Source organism: Puma concolor, chromosome A2 (genome assembly GCF_028749965.1).
Source record: "Puma concolor isolate L17-30 chromosome A2, mPumCon1.1.hap2, whole genome shotgun sequence".
Lineage (NCBI taxonomy): Eukaryota > Metazoa > Chordata > Mammalia > Carnivora > Felidae > Puma > Puma concolor.
In genome coordinates, this window is record NC_141668.1 from 96,267,777 (window position 1) to 96,285,050 (window position 17,274).

The 17,274-nt window shown below is 34.5% G+C and overlaps 1 protein-coding gene across 3 annotated transcripts in view; it reads left to right on the top strand.

Moving 5' to 3' along the window:
- Positions 1-17,274, top strand: part of CDK13 (cyclin dependent kinase 13) — a 123,547-nt gene that overhangs the window by 73,887 nt on the left and 32,386 nt on the right. For all 3 annotated transcript variants that reach the window (XM_086697011.1, XM_025929994.2, XM_025929995.2), the window contains exons 6-7: positions 6,681-6,870; positions 7,908-7,964. In XM_086697011.1, the coding sequence (XP_086553137.1) occupies positions 6,681-6,870; positions 7,908-7,964 (247 nt within the window). The remainder of the gene's footprint in view (positions 1-6,680; positions 6,871-7,907; positions 7,965-17,274) is intronic.

The window sequence follows — 17,274 nt, forward strand, 5'->3', positions numbered from 1 at the left end:
GAACATTCTATCCCTTAATTCAGGATAACTTGAAAACCTACTAAAATTTTTATTTATTCATTTTTGTTGCAAACATTTAAAACAATTCAGTATTAGTGAAATAGTATTATTGAACTACTCAAACATACTTAAGACAGTATGATGAAACCCATTGTTGCCATTTCTCACATTTAGCCATTATCACGTTTTGCTAATCTTGTTTCATTTCTCTCCCTACCTGTTTTTATTATGCCTGGATTATTTTTAAGTGAGTCTTAGGCATCATATTGTAAACATAAATACTTGATTAATCCTCTGCCTATAGTATATAATGAAGTTGTGGTTATGTTAAAAAAGAGAAGAGGCAGTTTTTTATAATATTTATATAATTTATATAATATTTATATAATTTATAGTATTTTCTAATAGTTGATCTTTACATTTACCAAGTTGTCTCAGAAATACTTTTTATGAGGGCTTTGTTGAAATCTGGATGCAAACAACATCTACATTGTATGTGGTTAATTATCTGCTCTTACGTTTCAAAAATTTCATTCCATTTATTTACTGAAGATTAGACCACATTTTGGATTTGGCTAAATGCTTCCTTTTGGTGTTTTTGGATTGTTCTTCTAACTCTCATATTTGCTATAAATGGTAATTAGATCTAGATGCTTATTTAGAGATAAGCTTAATTCTTTGGCAGTTGTGCTTAAAAGATGATGCTGGAAGCTATTATCTCTTATGGTTTCTATGGGCAGGGATTTGGGAGCATCTTCGCTGGGCACTTTTGGCTCACGTTCTCTCATGAGGTTGCAGTGAGGTGTTGACTAGGGCTGTAGTCACTAGAAGACTTGACTGGAGTTGGAGAATCAACTTCCCTCAAATGGCTGGCAAGGTGTAGTTCCACGGTTGGTGGGTGGTCTCAGTTCTTTACATGGGCCTTTCAGTAAAGTTGCTTGACTATCCTGACAGCTTCGTGGCTGTCTTCTCCCAGGGCAAGTTATTCGAGAAGGTAAAATAGAACCTGCAGTGTCTATATATGATCTTGCCTTGGCAGTCATTGATATTATCACCTCTGCAGTATTCCTTTGGTCACACAGGCTGCCCTCGAACCATTGTGGGAGGGCATAGATACCTGGACATAGAATTGTTGGGGACCATGTTGGAGGCTGACTACCCATAGATAATTTGTTTTTAAAGAAATTCATTTACTTATTTTTTATTCTAAGTAGGCTCCGTACCCAGCGTGGTACTTGAACCCATGACCCTGAGATCAAGAGTCACATGCTCTAGCAACTGAGCCAGCCAGGTGCCCTTACTGTAGATAATTTTAATTTAAAAGAATAAGGTTTATATTTGTTTGATCTTATACTTTTCTTTGTTTTATTTTAAAAATCTTAATTCCCAAGGTACTAACCTAGTCCTACAGTATACACATAATTTCAAGATAACAATGCTAATATTAGTTACTAAGAAGAACACTGAATAAAGTTTTACATTTCTTAATGTTTCTTTTTGTTCCTAGACTATACCCCACTAGGGATATTTAGTCAAAATACTATGATACAGACCTGCAGCCAGTTTGATACACATTTAGGTTCATCTGTTTCTGATCTTTTATGGAAATACTTTCTTACCCTTTTTGGTTAATGATGTATATTTATCATGTAAAACATTACATGACTCTAAACTCACAACTTTAAAACAGGGCACATTCAGAATAGGCTCACTCGCATTTCTCTTTTTCTCATTCTGTCCCTTTCCCATGGGTAACTGTTATGTTTTTGTTTTTAAAGTTTAATTCATTTCAGTTTCTTTTCTACATATTCACCCTCCTCTCTTTGTATAAATAGGAGCATAATAGTAAATGATCTCCTGTGCCTGGTTCTTTCCTCCATAGTGGTAGAGATTGTCATCACCTCTTTTTATGGCTACACAGCACTCCACCATGTGGATGTACAGTTTATTTGGTCAGTCTCCTGCTGGTCGACATTTACATTGTTTTCAGTCTTTTACTGTTAGAAATAATGCTGCATTGAGTAGCTCTGTGCCTACATCATTTAGCATTTTTGTCAGTGAATTTTGGGACAGGTTCCTAGAATTGGGTTTGTTATAGGTCAAAGGGAAATGCTAAATATGATTAAATTAGATATTAACAGATTCCTAGCATGTCCAAGAGAGTGTTCCTTACAAGCTTTGCAGTAGAGTCTGGTGTCATACTTTAGGGTTGTTGTCAGTTTGTTATTGTGGTGAGCTTTCAGTTTGAAAAAATAAATTTTTATTCTGGGCGAGGTTAAGCAAATTTCCATTGATGGAATGGCAATTTGCTATACTGGTTTTTTGGTGGTTGTGGGTTTTTTTGTTTTTTTTGGGGGGGGGTATCTTTTTTTTGCCTACTTTTCTTAAGGTTGTTAATCTTTTTCTTTCCGACTTAGAGGGACTTTTTATAATGGATATTAATAAATTGCCTGGAATATAAGTTACAATTGAATATTTTCCAGTTTGCTTAACTCTTCTAAATTTCCTTGTAGTGTTTTTAGCCATGCAATAGATTTTTGTTTTTACATAGTCACATCATGGAAGTGTTTTCCCTCTTACTGCTTCTTGATTTGATTCCTAGTTAGGAAAGTTTTCCTCATTCTGAAGTTAGGAAGAAACTCATGGTTTTTGTTTGTTTGTTTTTTTTTTTTAAGTGTTCTCATGATTTTATTTTTTATATTTAGCACTTCGTTTGCTTTTTATGCTGGTATATGTTGTGAGGAAAAGACCAGTTTTATCTGTTTCTGTCTATTTCAATTGCTCAAATATTGTCAATAAATCCATATTTTGCCCTATTGAAATGATACACCCATCTTTATCATATATTAAAGTTTTGTATGTGCTTGGGTAATAGATTTCTGGATTTCTGCTTTATTTCATGTTTACTTGCAAATATTACACTTTCTAGTTATAGACATTAACACTGTCTTTATATCTGGTAGAGCCTCTTGCCCAGATCCCCTTTTAGATGTTTTCACTGCTATTCTTATATTTTTCTATGTGGATATAACATCAACTTTATGTTTAATTGTAGGGAAGAAAAAGTATTTTAAAAAATTGAGCTTGTGATTAATTTATAAATTACTTAGGGGGAATTGACATCTTTTTCATGTTGAGCCTTCCTATCTAAGAGTGTATGCACTTTTTGTGTGTATAGTTTTGTCTCGTAAGAGTCTTACAAGTTTATCTTTGAAGGATTTGGCGCATTCCTTAAATTAAAAAAAAATTAATCTTTTATTAGAAACAGAGCCTTCCATTTTGTCTTTTAACTGGTAGTTACGTTAGTGACTCTTTTATGTTTTATTTCTGCTGTTTTTAATAATTTTCTCATTGAATATTTATGTCTTTTGCAGGGACCAAAGATAATTTCATCTGTATAGAGAGATAGTTTTCGTTTTAATTCTTACACCTGTAATTCAATTCTAATAGAAATAGAATGCAAGCCGTTATATTTTAATTTAAAATTATCTGTTAGCCTCATTTTAAAAAATCAGTCTGTTTAAATAATATTTTTATTTAACCCAGTGTATCAAGTAGATTATTTCAGAATGTGATTGGTATAACAGATTATTAAAGTATTTTATATTCTTTTTGTTGGTTTGTAGTAAGTCTTGGAAATCTGTTATACATTTTATACTTCCAGCACATTCAGTCTAGCCAGATTTCAAGTGTTGAATAGCCACATGTGGCTTGTGGCAACTGTATAACACCATGCACATTCTAAATACTTTCTCTAACTGTGTTATTTAATGTCATCAAAGATTAATCTGTCAAATACATACTATTTTATAATCTACTTACTTTATCTTAACATCATTAATATGTTTCCACATCAATATTGTACCTCTACAATAATTTTCAAAGCGCATGGTATGGTATAGATGTACCATAATAAGCCAGTTTTTTGTTTGTTTTTTGTTTGCCTATTGTTTTGCCTTTAAATATTTTATTGCACTATTGCTTTTAGTGAACATGCTTATAGCTAAATCTTTGCAATCTTTATTTCCTTTTGCTGAATATCTATAAATGCACTTGCTCTATAAAAGGGTATGTAATTTTTAAAGCTTTGGTGTATATTGCCTATTTATATTTTATGAATCTTCTAATTTACTGATACTACATAACAGTGTCTATTTACCTCATGAGGCCTTTTTTTTTTTTTTTTTTCAACGTTTATTTATTTTTTTTTTTGGGACAGAGAGAGACAGAGCATGAACGGGGGAGGGGCAGAGAGAGAGGGAGACACAGAATCGGAAACAGGCTCCAGGCTCTGAGCCATCAGGCCAGAGCCCGACGCGGGGCTCGAACTCGCGGACCGCGAGATCGTGACCTGGCTGAAGTCGGACGCTTAACCGACTGCGCCACCCAGGCGCCCCTCATGAGGCCTTTAATACTGTGTATTTATTGTCTTTCTTTTGAAATCCCTTTAGTTAAAACCCTTTAGGTAACCCTTCAGTTAAAAGTGGTATATTGCTTTGTATATTTTGATTGATAGTGAAATGTGTGTTTGGATATAAGCATCTTTTGCATATTGACAGTTCATTTTATTTATCATTTTCTATTGTGGGATTGGTCTTCTAACGTACTGATTTGTAAGACTTTGTTTTATATTAAGGAATTTGTAAGACTTTGTTTTATATTAAGGATATTAATCTGTTTTGTAGCAAATATATTTCTCCAGTTTGCCATTTGCCTTTATCTCCCTTTTTTTTAATTGTATTTTAAAGTTTATTTATTATTTATTTTTGAGAGAGAGAGAAAGCGCACACGTGCACAAGCAGGGGAGGGGCAGAGAGAAGAAAAGAGAGAATTCCAAGCAGGCTCTGTGTTCTCAGTGGGGCTTGATCCCACGAACTGTGAGATCATGACCTGAGCCGAAATCAAGAGTCGGACGCTTAACCGACTGAGCCACCCAGGCACCCCTTGCCTTTATCTTTCATATTGTTTACTTATGTACATGATTCTAAATTTTTATTTAGTGAAATGTTGGTTTTTTTATGGGGTTGTGTTTTGTCTTTGGTGTAACTCACCCATCTTCCTGTGGGGTTATGGTATTTGTTCCAATACCAGCTTCACCTTGTTTTTTCTTCACTGACTTAAAATGCTTGCTTTCATAATTATTAGATGTATATAGACGCTTTATTTTCTGGTGTATATTATATTACACTTCTCTGTCCCTACAGGTTATATGAAATCTCTGGTAGGGCAGATGTTCATTTTCAGAAACATTTTGGCTGGTACTTTGGTTCTTGTTTTCTTTAAGGTGAATTTTAGCATTATTTTGTGAAGTTAAGTATCTTCTTAGCAAGAGAAAATAGAAACAAATCCTTGGCTCTTTTATTGAAACCATTTTATAGTACAGAATTTTATAGTTTGGTATTTCGTAATTAATTTGTATGGTTATTGTTAAAGTTTATTTTCCTGGTCATTTGTAGTAGTGTTTCTTCTGTGGAGTCGTGTAAATTTTATTTTCTAATAAGTTGTTACTTGCATATATGAATGCACCTTTTGCTTTTTGTATATGATTTTCTCTAACTCAGGTAGTCTCTTTTTATTCTGTTGGATTTTCAAGGAAAATAGTCGTCTACCAGTAATTCTGTTTTTCTTCCTTTCATTGTCTTTAATTTTACTTACTAACTTCTACAGCAGTTAGTAATAATTAATGTTTTTTCTTGTTTATAACACCAAGCATTTTACTGCTAAATATGACTTGGTTGTTGGTTTGAGAGAAGGGTACCATCATAAACTTGTTTTTCAATTTTCATTTACATTCCAGTTAGTTAACATAGAGTGTAACGTTAGTTTCCGGTGTACAGTTTATTTGACTCGGCACTTACATAGAACACCCGATGCTCGTCACAAGTTCACTCCTTCATCCCCAACTTTTAAGAGTATTATTTTTTTAAGTTTACTATAAGTAAGATCTTGGCTCTGTTTTTAATTAGGAACTGATTGTTAACTTTCTTCAGATGACTTTTTTTGGCATATTGATAGCTTATTTTCTTTGATAGATATATTGAATTTTGTCAGCTTTTCCATGAATATTTTTAGATACAGCTTTGGATTCAATTTCTACAAGCTTCAGTTAGGGTTTTTGGATCTCTTATAAGTACAGTTGTTATGTATGTGCTATGTGCTATTTTAGGTTTTGGTAGCAAGATTAAGTTGGTTTTATAAAATAAAGTTGTAATTTGTGTGCTTTCAAATGCTCTGGAGATGTACAAACAGAATTAAATTATATGTTTATTGAAGGCTTAATAGAAATCATCTAAAATCAAACTGGGCTCAGATTCTTTTCTTATTAAATACAATTCTTTTAACACTTCTAAATTTTCTTTGATGAACTGTACTGATTTTATTCAGCTTCTGCTGAGAGACAATTTGTTCAGTGTATAAAACAGTTAATTTATTTTACATTAATCACGCCCAGAAGCTATGCACTGTAGGGTTGATTTCCATATCTTAACAGTTTTCTGTTTCCTTGGGATGTTTTTATTGATTTTAAATTCAGAGAGAAAGATGAATGTTATTGAAGTCACAAAGTAGGACTTCTTTTCAAGAGATAATTTTCTTCACAGCATTTTTTTTTTAAACTTTGAGCCTATAGAAAAGTCTGATGAGAATAAAAATTTTAATGTGTTAACTATTCTTGTTCTCAGGTGCATTTTATCTGGTGTTTGAATATATGGACCATGATCTGATGGGACTACTGGAATCAGGCTTGGTTCATTTTAATGAAAATCACATAAAGTCATTTATGAGACAGCTTATGGAAGGCCTGGATTATTGTCATAAGAAGAACTTTTTGCATAGAGATATTAAATGTTCAAATATTCTTCTAAATAATAGGTATGGTATGAGTCTGATATATGTGTTTCAAATGAGTATTATATAATGTATACTTTGATTCTGTTAAAAAGACTTAAAATTTATTGCTCAAGCTGTTATAACATAATCAGTGTTATTACTGCCAGAACTGCATCTGAACATGTGTTAAATACACTTTGGTTAATTTCTGATAATAGTTTTTAGTGTACATAAAATAATACTTAATCAATTTTCTTATTTGATATTCTTCCAGATAATGTGAATGGATATTCTTATAATTAATAATGATTTCAGCCTTAGGTTAAGAATAGTTCTAAGAATTTTTTTTAATTTAGAATTTGTTTTACACCAGTATCACAGTTTTAAAGTGAACTTTTTTTGAAGTGTGTATACACAGACACACACACACACATATATACTTATACACACACACAAGTAGATATTTAAAGTTTATGTTAAACATTTTACTGACAGCATAACCTGAGCTCTGATAATCTTTTCTAAGTAGTACTCCTTGTTAATTTAAGTGAGATATGCCTGGTTCTGATTTTAGTTACTAGAAAGGGTTCTATGTACCTAGCCCCTCTAAGAATTGGAAAATTAAACATAAATTTAAAATGATACAATTTCATTCTCATGCTTTACTGATTTGATTTGAACAAGTAATATGTCTTAATACTGAGTAGCAACAATAATCTCATTTTATTTTCATTGAAGTGTACTTGTCTAAATAGGAACTAACTAATACTAAAATACTGTTAATACTAGTACAATAATAGTAATAGTTGTGGTGGTACTAGAATAATAGTAGCTGAAATTGTCAAAGGAAAAGTACTGTTTGTTTGTTGTTGTTTTTACTTGTTTATCTGTTTACCTTTCCTTATAGGACTTGGGGTACTGCTGTGTGATCAATGTTAAAGTTTATATAAGTATATTTTTTATTAGTTCTAGGAATAGAATATGAATGTGTATGATAGGATTAGATGTCTATGAATACGTACAAATATGTATGATTTCAGAGTAGACTAATAGTTTATGTTCATTTTGTCTTCCACCAGAGGGCAAATAAAACTTGCAGATTTTGGACTTGCTCGATTGTATAGCTCAGAAGAAAGGTAAGAGTATTTTCAAATGAGTATTATAGACAATAGAGACCAGTTTTAAGGACAGCTTATTGATAGTTTATTTTTTCTTAAGAAATAAACTTTTTTAAGAAAAGGGAAATATACTATACTTTTCATTGTTAAATACATGAAATAATATAATTTCATACCATATTGGGATTGACTGTTTTAATTACAAATTTTATGTATTTATCTCAATTTAAAAATAATTGTTTTTTTGGCACTTTAGAGGTAAATAAAATTTTTTTTTAAATGTGTCATTTTAAATGTATCTTAAGTGCAGATCCAGATATTAAGATGTTGGTGATTTTTGTGTTTAGTGAAAAATATTAGTACAGTATGTGCTTTTTTTATACTGCATGTTTAAGCTCACAAATTTTGTTTTAGTTATTAATTTGGATTCCTTTTTTTAAAAACTCAAGTTTTATCTATAGTTATGTTTGTTGTAAACTCTCTAGAACCTTTTATTTAAACTATTGTGAGAAAGTTCCATTGTATAACTCTTCTCTGTATGGAGCTTCCCTGGCTGCACTTGGGACGTGTATCCCATTTTGGCTCCTTTGGGTCTGGTGGTAGTGAAATAGGACTTGCCTCATTAGAACTAATATGTGGGAGTCTGGCTGGCTCAGTGGGTGGAGCATGGGATTCTTGATCTCAGGGTTGTAAGTTTAAGCCCACTCTGGGTACAGAGATTACTTAAAAAGAAAATCTTAAAAAAAGAAGAAAACTAATATGGAATTTCAAAATAAATTATTTTTGTCAAGTAGTGGATTTTATATAAATATTCTATGGAATTAATTGGGTTTAATCTATCTCTAGTTTGGTCTATTTCTTTCCTATCAAACAGCACTGTTTCTTTATTTCTAGATATATATTCTGAAATACTTTATGCTTGACAATTCTGTAATTTCTTTAGTGCAACTATAATTTAATCTAATTAACAAAAGTTAATTAGAATTCTCAGAAATAGGTACTTTCACTGAATGTTGGCCAGTTTCTGGTTGGTTGAAAAAAATCCTCTTTGAATTTTTTACAGTGAAAATTTATTTCTTTTTGAATCTTGCAGTGTCTGTTATGTCATTCTGAAAATTATTTTCATTGTTTAGTGCGGAGAGGTTTTTAAATGGTGTGTTTTGGACCCATCAGAATTCATTAAATCCCTCAGAAACTATGGTATGGACCAATTGTTACAGACCTACTTTAAAAAGGCAGAGCTTTTTGGCTTTTGTTGTTTTACGTGCCATACTTCTAATTAATATTTTATTTTAAGAAAGAGTCATAGGATTTATTTTAAGTTTGAAACTTTTCTAAAGCCTTAAAAGCTGTAACCCTCATCTTGCATTTGAGAAAACTGAGCCCTAGAAAGGGTTGAGTTAAAGATAAAAAAATATTTGTTGGCAGAGTCCAGAGTATATGTAGTTCAGTTTCCAACTCCCAATTTTTTATTTTTTCTATCACCTATAATAGTGCCTCTTGGTAGAAATTGAAGAAAAAAAAAACTGGCCAAATATGCACTTAATCCAAAACTTCTCTTGGGAGTATATTTTTTGAGTAACTAAATTTCGTTGACTATTCTTTATGGGGAAGTTCTATTTAATTAAAGATTCTGTCCTCTTAGCTGGTTTTTTGAGATTTCACTGTAGTTTCAATCATCCTTTCTTAATGCAGGTATATGTTTTTGTCAAACTTAAATGTAAATCACTTTCTTCTTGATTTCATGTTAGGTTTCAGTAGAGATGGAGAACAGCTAAATTACCATTTTTTGTCTTATTTTCATGTTTAGTGAAAAATCTTAGTATAGTATATGCTTTTTATACTGTATGTTTAAGCTCATAAATTTTGTTTTAGTTATTAATTTGGACTTCCTTTTTTTTAAAAAAACCTCAAATTTTATATATAGTTATATGTTTGTTGTAAACTCATTAGAATCTTTTATTTAAACAAACTATTGTGAGAAAGTTCCACTGTATAATTCATTTTATGTTGATATTTATTCACATTAGAATAGATATGTTCCAGAAAAATGGACTGTAAAGTCAAGTTTTACCTATCAAAATACATTTTCTAATTTATTTTACCTTTTAAAAATGGAGTGTTGGGGGGTGCCTGGGTGGCTCAGTCGGTTAAGTGTCCATTCAGGTCATGATCTCACAGCTGCTCATGCGTTGAACCCCTGCGTCGGGTTCTGTGCTGACAGCTCAGAGCCTGGAGCCTGCTTCAGATTCTGTGTCTCCCTCTCTCTCTCTGCCCCTCCCCTGCTCATATTCTCTCTCTCTCTCTCTCTCTCTCTCTCTCTCTCTCTCTCTCTAAAAAATAAACGTTAAAAAAATTTTTTTTTAAATGGAGTGTTGGGTTTCAGGGGAGTGCCAAGGGTGTGGTGTGTTCACTGAGCCGGGGTCCCCATTGCTGTACTGAATTGATACAGGAATTTTGAGCTTAGAAAGGTAGGAAGTTTAAAATTTGCATCTTCTGGTAATGTGTAGTAAATGTTTCTGCTTACCCAATTTTCGTAAGATAAAACCTTTTGGTGTATTGTTTTGTAAGCAAAGTTTTTCAGGGGCTTATGTACTCCCTTACAACTTTTCTTTTTCAGATTTGAATAATTCCAATTTAAGATCAGAGTAGGCTTAATTTTAATGGAATGACTTTAAAATATATATATTGTTATAGTAAATTTTAATAACCTACCAGTTTCTAACATACTGCCTTTAGCAGATATACTAGTGTTCCAACTTTTCTAGATATTTTTAAAAATAAACATACCATGATATTTCATTCATACTTCTTTGTTATTATAAGCAGGAATAAAAGTAAGGCTTTACAGTAATAACACTCATCCAAATGTTAAATCACTTTGAAGTGTTTTCTAAGTAACTAGCTATTACAGATAGAATAACTGAAGTGTTCAAGAAATTATTGCAAGGTTTTTTTGTTCAGAAATTGAGCACATTTCAGCTTACCACTGTAATAGCTTCAACTACATTCTCACTCACTTGGTTTCCGATATCTTTTTTGAATTTGGAGAACTGGATGGAATTCTCTCTACTACTTAGGAATTGAACATGGGAGGTGATGTGACCATTGTGGATCTCCTCTGTCACGTGTGCTACAGTAGAAGAAAGAACCACTGAGTTAAAATTAGGGTGAAAATGATTCCTTTAAACTTGAAAAATCCTTTTCTCATTTTGGGAAATATAGAACTTGAGAACAGAGGGTTTTGCCCATTTCTTTACACCCATTCATTTTTTTCAGTAGCTATTTTAAGATCAACTTTTCCTGAAACTTTTAGCCATGGTAATATACCCACTTCTGAGTTTTTATTTTACCAAGTCATTGCTCCATTGCTTTCCCAAATGATGGGATATCTTTTTCTCTTTATGTGACTGTCCCATATGAATAAATATATGCATCAGGAAAACTTTGGTTCTAGTCCTGGCATTTCCATTTATTTAAGAAGTTAATCTTGGGCAGGTCACTTAATCTCTCTATATTTCATTATTCACAACTTTAAGATGAAAGATTTTGTTTTATAAAATTTTTTTATTTAGAGAGAGACAGAGAGAATGCACACGTGCAAGTGAGCAGGGGAGGGGCAGAGAGAGAAAATCCCAAGCAGGCTTCACGCTGTCAGCACAGAGCCTGACGTGTGCCTCGAACTCACAAACTGTGAGATCATGACCTGAGCCAAAACCAACACCCAGACGCTTAATCGGCTGGGCCACCCAGGTGCCCCAAGATGAAAGATTTAAAATCTCTAAAATCCTTATTGAAAAACCCATCTTTTATGGTTCTAAGAGCGTAATCAAAATAAAAGTTTCTTAAACATTTTTAAAGGTAATATCACCATCTAGTGGCTTTTCATAAAATTGCCATTAGAAGCAAAATTAGATTTTTCCAAAGCTAAGTATCAGTGGGAAAGGGAGAAAGTATTACCTCTTGCAGTTTGTCCAAGGACTAGATGAATTTATATTCAGGACATACTACTTGTGTTCTTGTCTTTTCAGTCAAGCTAGAATTGTAGTCATCTTAAAGATAGAGACCATATTTTAAACTTTTATGTTTTTTATGCCCTAAACTGTAAAACACATTCACACTAACTGCTTGATTAATTCTGATCCAAGAGACCAGCATTCTGATCTGGAGGACCCTCCTGATAGAGATTAGTGCAGGGAGCTCTGGGGACTACAGATACCCAGAGTACTTCTGGGAGATCCTGGGCCAATATTAGGACCATAGTAATAAAAAGATGGCTAATAACATATTAATAACAATAAAAAATGTGGTTAAACAAGCTTTAGGAATGGAAATCTCATTTAGATTACTATCCTAACCATATGATCCAGATTAAATTGTACTTCCTTTGGCCCTAATGGAGTAGCTTACATTTTTGAGCATATAAAATGGGAAAGGCAGTTTAGTTATCTGGAGTATGGTGTTCCCCCTCTTCATGTAGGGTAAATTTCATGTATTCCCTCAATGCTGAAGATTTACAAATTTCTCTTTCTTTCTCTTGATCTTTCTTTTGATCTCAACCTGTACTGGACATAACTGCACAACTCCACCTAGGTGGTGTAGGTGCTTTAAATTAAACATACTGTACAAAGCCCGTCTTCGTATTTCCAGAAAAAAAGTTTGCTCTTTTCCTTTATTCCCCATTTTAGTTGAAGGTATCAGTCACTCTCACATATAGATATGTCTCCTATAGACCACTGTATGTAGAATTGTATTGGTTTTCTTGCCTCTGGGCTGTTTCCCTAACATTCTTTTCCTTCTGCCATTCTTATCAACTGCTGTCCCCTGCCCCCCAGATAATAGCAATGTCAACTCTTTGTAGTTCCCTGAAACAGGTTAAGCTCTTGAATGCCTTTGTGAGTCTACATAAGTTGTTTCCTTTGTATGGAATTATACTTTCCATGATCTGAGTCTGACGTTTGTTTTTTTTGAAAAATTTACCCTGAATCCTACAGTCATTATTGGTCACATCTTCCTTTATGTATCCAGAGTACATTTTTCATTATTTTATGTAGTACTTAAAGTATATTATTGTAATTTATATCTGTATTACCACCAGACTTCAAGGCTTTAAACAACTACTTGGTTGGTTGGCTCTTTGGTCTAGCCATCTCTTGGTGCTTAGTGCAGTACCTAGCTCAGAGTGTCAGTAAATACTTGTTTATAAAGAAGGAACAGGGACCCCTTGGGTTGCTCAGTTGGTTACGGTCCAACTCTTGATTTAGGCTCAGGTCGTTATCTCACACTTCATGAGTTCGGGCTCCACATTGGGCTCCTCGCTGACAGTGCGGAGGCTGCTGGGGTTCTCTCTCTCCCTCTTTCTCTGCCCTTCCCCTGCTTGTGTACTTGCTCACTCTCTCAACATAAATAAATAAACTTAAAAAAAATATATATATATATATATAAAGAAGGAACAAACTTAACTAGCATTTGTGCATAGTACTTTATATATTTTATATATGTGTGTATACACAAATACACATACATTCATATATACACATACACATACATACATATATACACATATATTCACAGTATATAATCAAAAGCATTAGACTTTTGATTTTGGTTTAGGTCATGTTCTCACAGTTGTGAGATCAAGCCCCAAGTTGGGCTCTGTGCTGAGCCTGGAGGCTGCTTGAAATTCTCTCTCTCCCTCTCCCTCTGCCCTCCCCTGCTTGTTCACTTGTGCATGTGCTCGCGCTCTCTCTCATAAATAAATAAATATCATTTAAATTAGTGAATTAAGTAATTTGAAATTGGCCTTATTTGCCAACTCCATCTATCTTGGTATTTGCTTTTATGATTAAAAGTCTGTCTGCATACTTTCTCAATATTTGCTTCCTTCTTATTAGACACTAAGGTAGAAAGTGAGGTGGGACACCTGATTTGCAGAATACTTGAATAAATCATGTAAGTTTTTTCTTAACTTTTAAACAATCATTTTGTCTTTTGTCAATATTAACTTCTAAACATTTAAAACTAGTTTATTGAAAAGCTTATTTAAAATGTTTATTTAAAAAATGTTTATCACAAACATTTAAAACATAATTATAGCACCACCATCTTAAACATAATTATAGCACCACCATCTTAAAAGTTTTCTTGCTATCTCTGCTCTCTCCCTGGCTGATCTCCTAGCTCTAGAAAATGAACATTTGCTCAGCCTTCTCAGGACCTGACGGTTCAGTGTGCTTGAAACAAGAACCAAGTAGTAAATATTTTTTTTTAATGTTTTTTTTATTTTTGAGAGAGAGACAGACAGAGCATGAAGGGCAGAGAGAGACGGAAACGCAGAATTGGAAGCAGGCTCCAGGCTCTGGGCTGTCAGCACAGAGTCCGACATGGGACTCGACCTCGTGAATCGTGAGATCATGACCTGAGCCGAAGTCGGCCACCTAACCAACTGAGCCACCTAGGCACCCTAGTAATTAAGATTTTTATAGGCCTTATGTGCATATTCTCTAGGAGGAAGAGAATGTGTGTGTGTTAAAGGTATAACATATTGACATTTTTGTGTTGTCCCTTTGACTGTATTTGGAAAGGAAGTCTGGAAGCAAGGGCAGTCAGCTGTTGTAGTAAACCTGGGTAGGATGATTATGGCTAGAACTTGGGAATGGGCATAGATGTTGGCAAAACAGATGAATTATATCATAAGATATAAAATTGTTAAAACTTGGTAGTTGAATATGTTTATTTATTTTTAATTTTTTTTTTAACGTTTTTTTTATTTTTGAGACAGGGAGAGACAGAGCATGGGCAGGGGGGTTGGTCAGAGAGAGAGAGGGAGACACAGAATCTGAAACAGGCTCCAGGTCTGAGCTGTCAGCACAGAGCCTGACACAGGGCTCGAACTCACGGACCGCGAGATCATGACCTGAGCCGAAGTCGGCCGCTTAACCGACTGAGCCACCCAGGCACCCCTGAATATGTTTATTTAGACACATCCCTGTCTGTACCTCTACTGTAGATTTCTGCTTAAGAAACTGAATAAATTGTTTGTTAGGGTAAGCTAAGCTTTTACATCAAAAAGAACCTGAAAATTCAGTGGCTTAAAGAGTATGAAGTTTGTATGTGTTTCTCACTTAATGATCAGGAATGGATATTGCTTACCTCGGTGGACAATGAAGAGTATTTAACCATCTCATTAGATCAAGTAGTGACTATTTCATATAGTCATTGAGGGATCCAAGTTGGAAGATCTGCCATCTTCTTCACATGACTTCCAAGGCTGACACCACCTCTGTTAACCAGAAGCTAGAAAAAAGGAGAGAGGGATGTTATGAGCCAGACCTAGAATGGTGCTTATCATTTATGATCATGTTCTTTTAGTGAGAACATGGTGCTGTGATCACACACACCCAACTGCAGTGAGGGTAGGCAGTGGCCTACAGGTGGGCAGCTACCATTGAAGAAAAGAAGAACAGATTTTGGAAGACAGCTAGCAGTGTCTACCATACATTCCTGAGACAGGAAACAGGAAGCAAGTGTGTGGCAAAAGATGATACATTTCCTTTGGGATGTGTTAAGATACAGGTACTTTTAGGACTTCTAAATTTACATGTGTAGTAAAAACAGGTAAGATGACCTTAGTTGGGAAAAAAAAATTACTATTGTTTCTTTGCAACAGTGTTACAATACAGAAGTTTCAGAGTTATTTTTCTTGGAAAATATCAGGAAGAAAGTGGGAGTGAAGATAGAAAAGTAAGGGGGAAGGGGCATGTGAAAAAAATTGTGTTCATCACATATAGTTAAGGCATGTCTTAGCTCATTAAAAGTATTAGTAAGTGCAGGGTACCCAGGTGGCTCAGTTGGTTAAATGTCTGACTCTTGATTTTGATTCATGTCATGATCTCACAGTTCTTGAGTTTGAGCCCCGTGTGGGGCTTCACACTGCTGACAATGCAGAGCCTGTTTTAGATTCTCTTTCCCTCCTCCTTTATCTGCCCCTCCCCCACTCTCACCTGCTTTCTCTCTCAAAATAAATAGACTTAAGAATATGTTAATGAGGGGTGCATGGGTGGGTCAGTGGGTTGGTTGAGCGGCTGACTTCGACTTCGGCTCAGGTCACGATCTCATGGTCCGTGGGTTCGAGCCTGCGTCGGGCTCTGTGCTGTCAGCTGGGAGCCTGGAGCCTGCTTTGGATTCTCTGTCTCTCTCTTACTCTGGCCCTCCCCTACTCCTGCTCGCTCACGCTCTCTCTCTCTCTCTCTCTCTCTCTCTCTCTCTCTCTCTGTCAAAAATATAAAACATTAAAAAATATATACATATATATTAACAAGTGCTTACTCTGTGCCAGACACTGACCTAGGTAATACTTACTGGTTAAGTATTAGAGATATAGCTATGAAAGACACCAGGTCCATGGTCTTATTTACACGGTGATGGCAGAGGTAGACATGAACCTGTGGAATAGAGGAAAGAATTTAAAATACTTAAGTGCTGCAAAACAAAATAGTGACTGTGAGGTCACTCTAGGCATGTGGGTAGTTTTTAGCTAAGGTAGTTAGGACAGACCTTTAAAGAAGTAAAATTGGGGCGCCTGGGTGGCGCAGTCGGTTAAGCGTCCGACTTCAGCCAGGTCACGATCTCGCGGTCCGTGAGTTTGAGCCCCGCGTCAGGCTCTGGGCTGATGGCTCAGAGCCTGGAGCCTGTTTCCGATTCTGTGTCTCCCTCTCTCTCTGCCCCTTCCCCGTTCATGCTCTGTCTCTCTCTGTCCCAAAAATAAATAAACGTTGAAAAAAAAAAAATTTAAAGAAGTAAAATTGAACCTGAGACCTGAATAATGAGTGATGAGAATGGGATAATTTAATGAAGACATAGGGCAAGAACATTCCAGTAGAAGGAACTGAGCAACTGCAAAATCTGGGAATAGACCTGGAAAATTTAAGGGCCAGAAAGTTGCCTAGTGTAAAAATAGGAGGTGAGATGCCCAGGAATATGGTTATATCAACTGAGGTAAAGTTTAAATTTTATGTACTTGCAGTAATAGGATCTGATTTTAGGCTTTGAAAAAAATCTTTAAAAAAGTGGGGGAGGGAGGCCAGATAGAAATAGAGGCAGCGAAACTCATACCAATGAAAAAATAATAATGACTCAGACTAAAAGATAATCTTGGCTTTCACTTTTTTGAAATCATGGAAAATGGTTGGATTTAGCATCTGTTTGGATGTAGAAATGACAAAAGCTGTTGACAGGTTAGATGTGAGATTTGAAAGAAAGAAGAGTCAAGGATGACAATATTTTTGATCTCTGGAGGGTAGGTATTAAAGACAGGTCCTAGATTTCT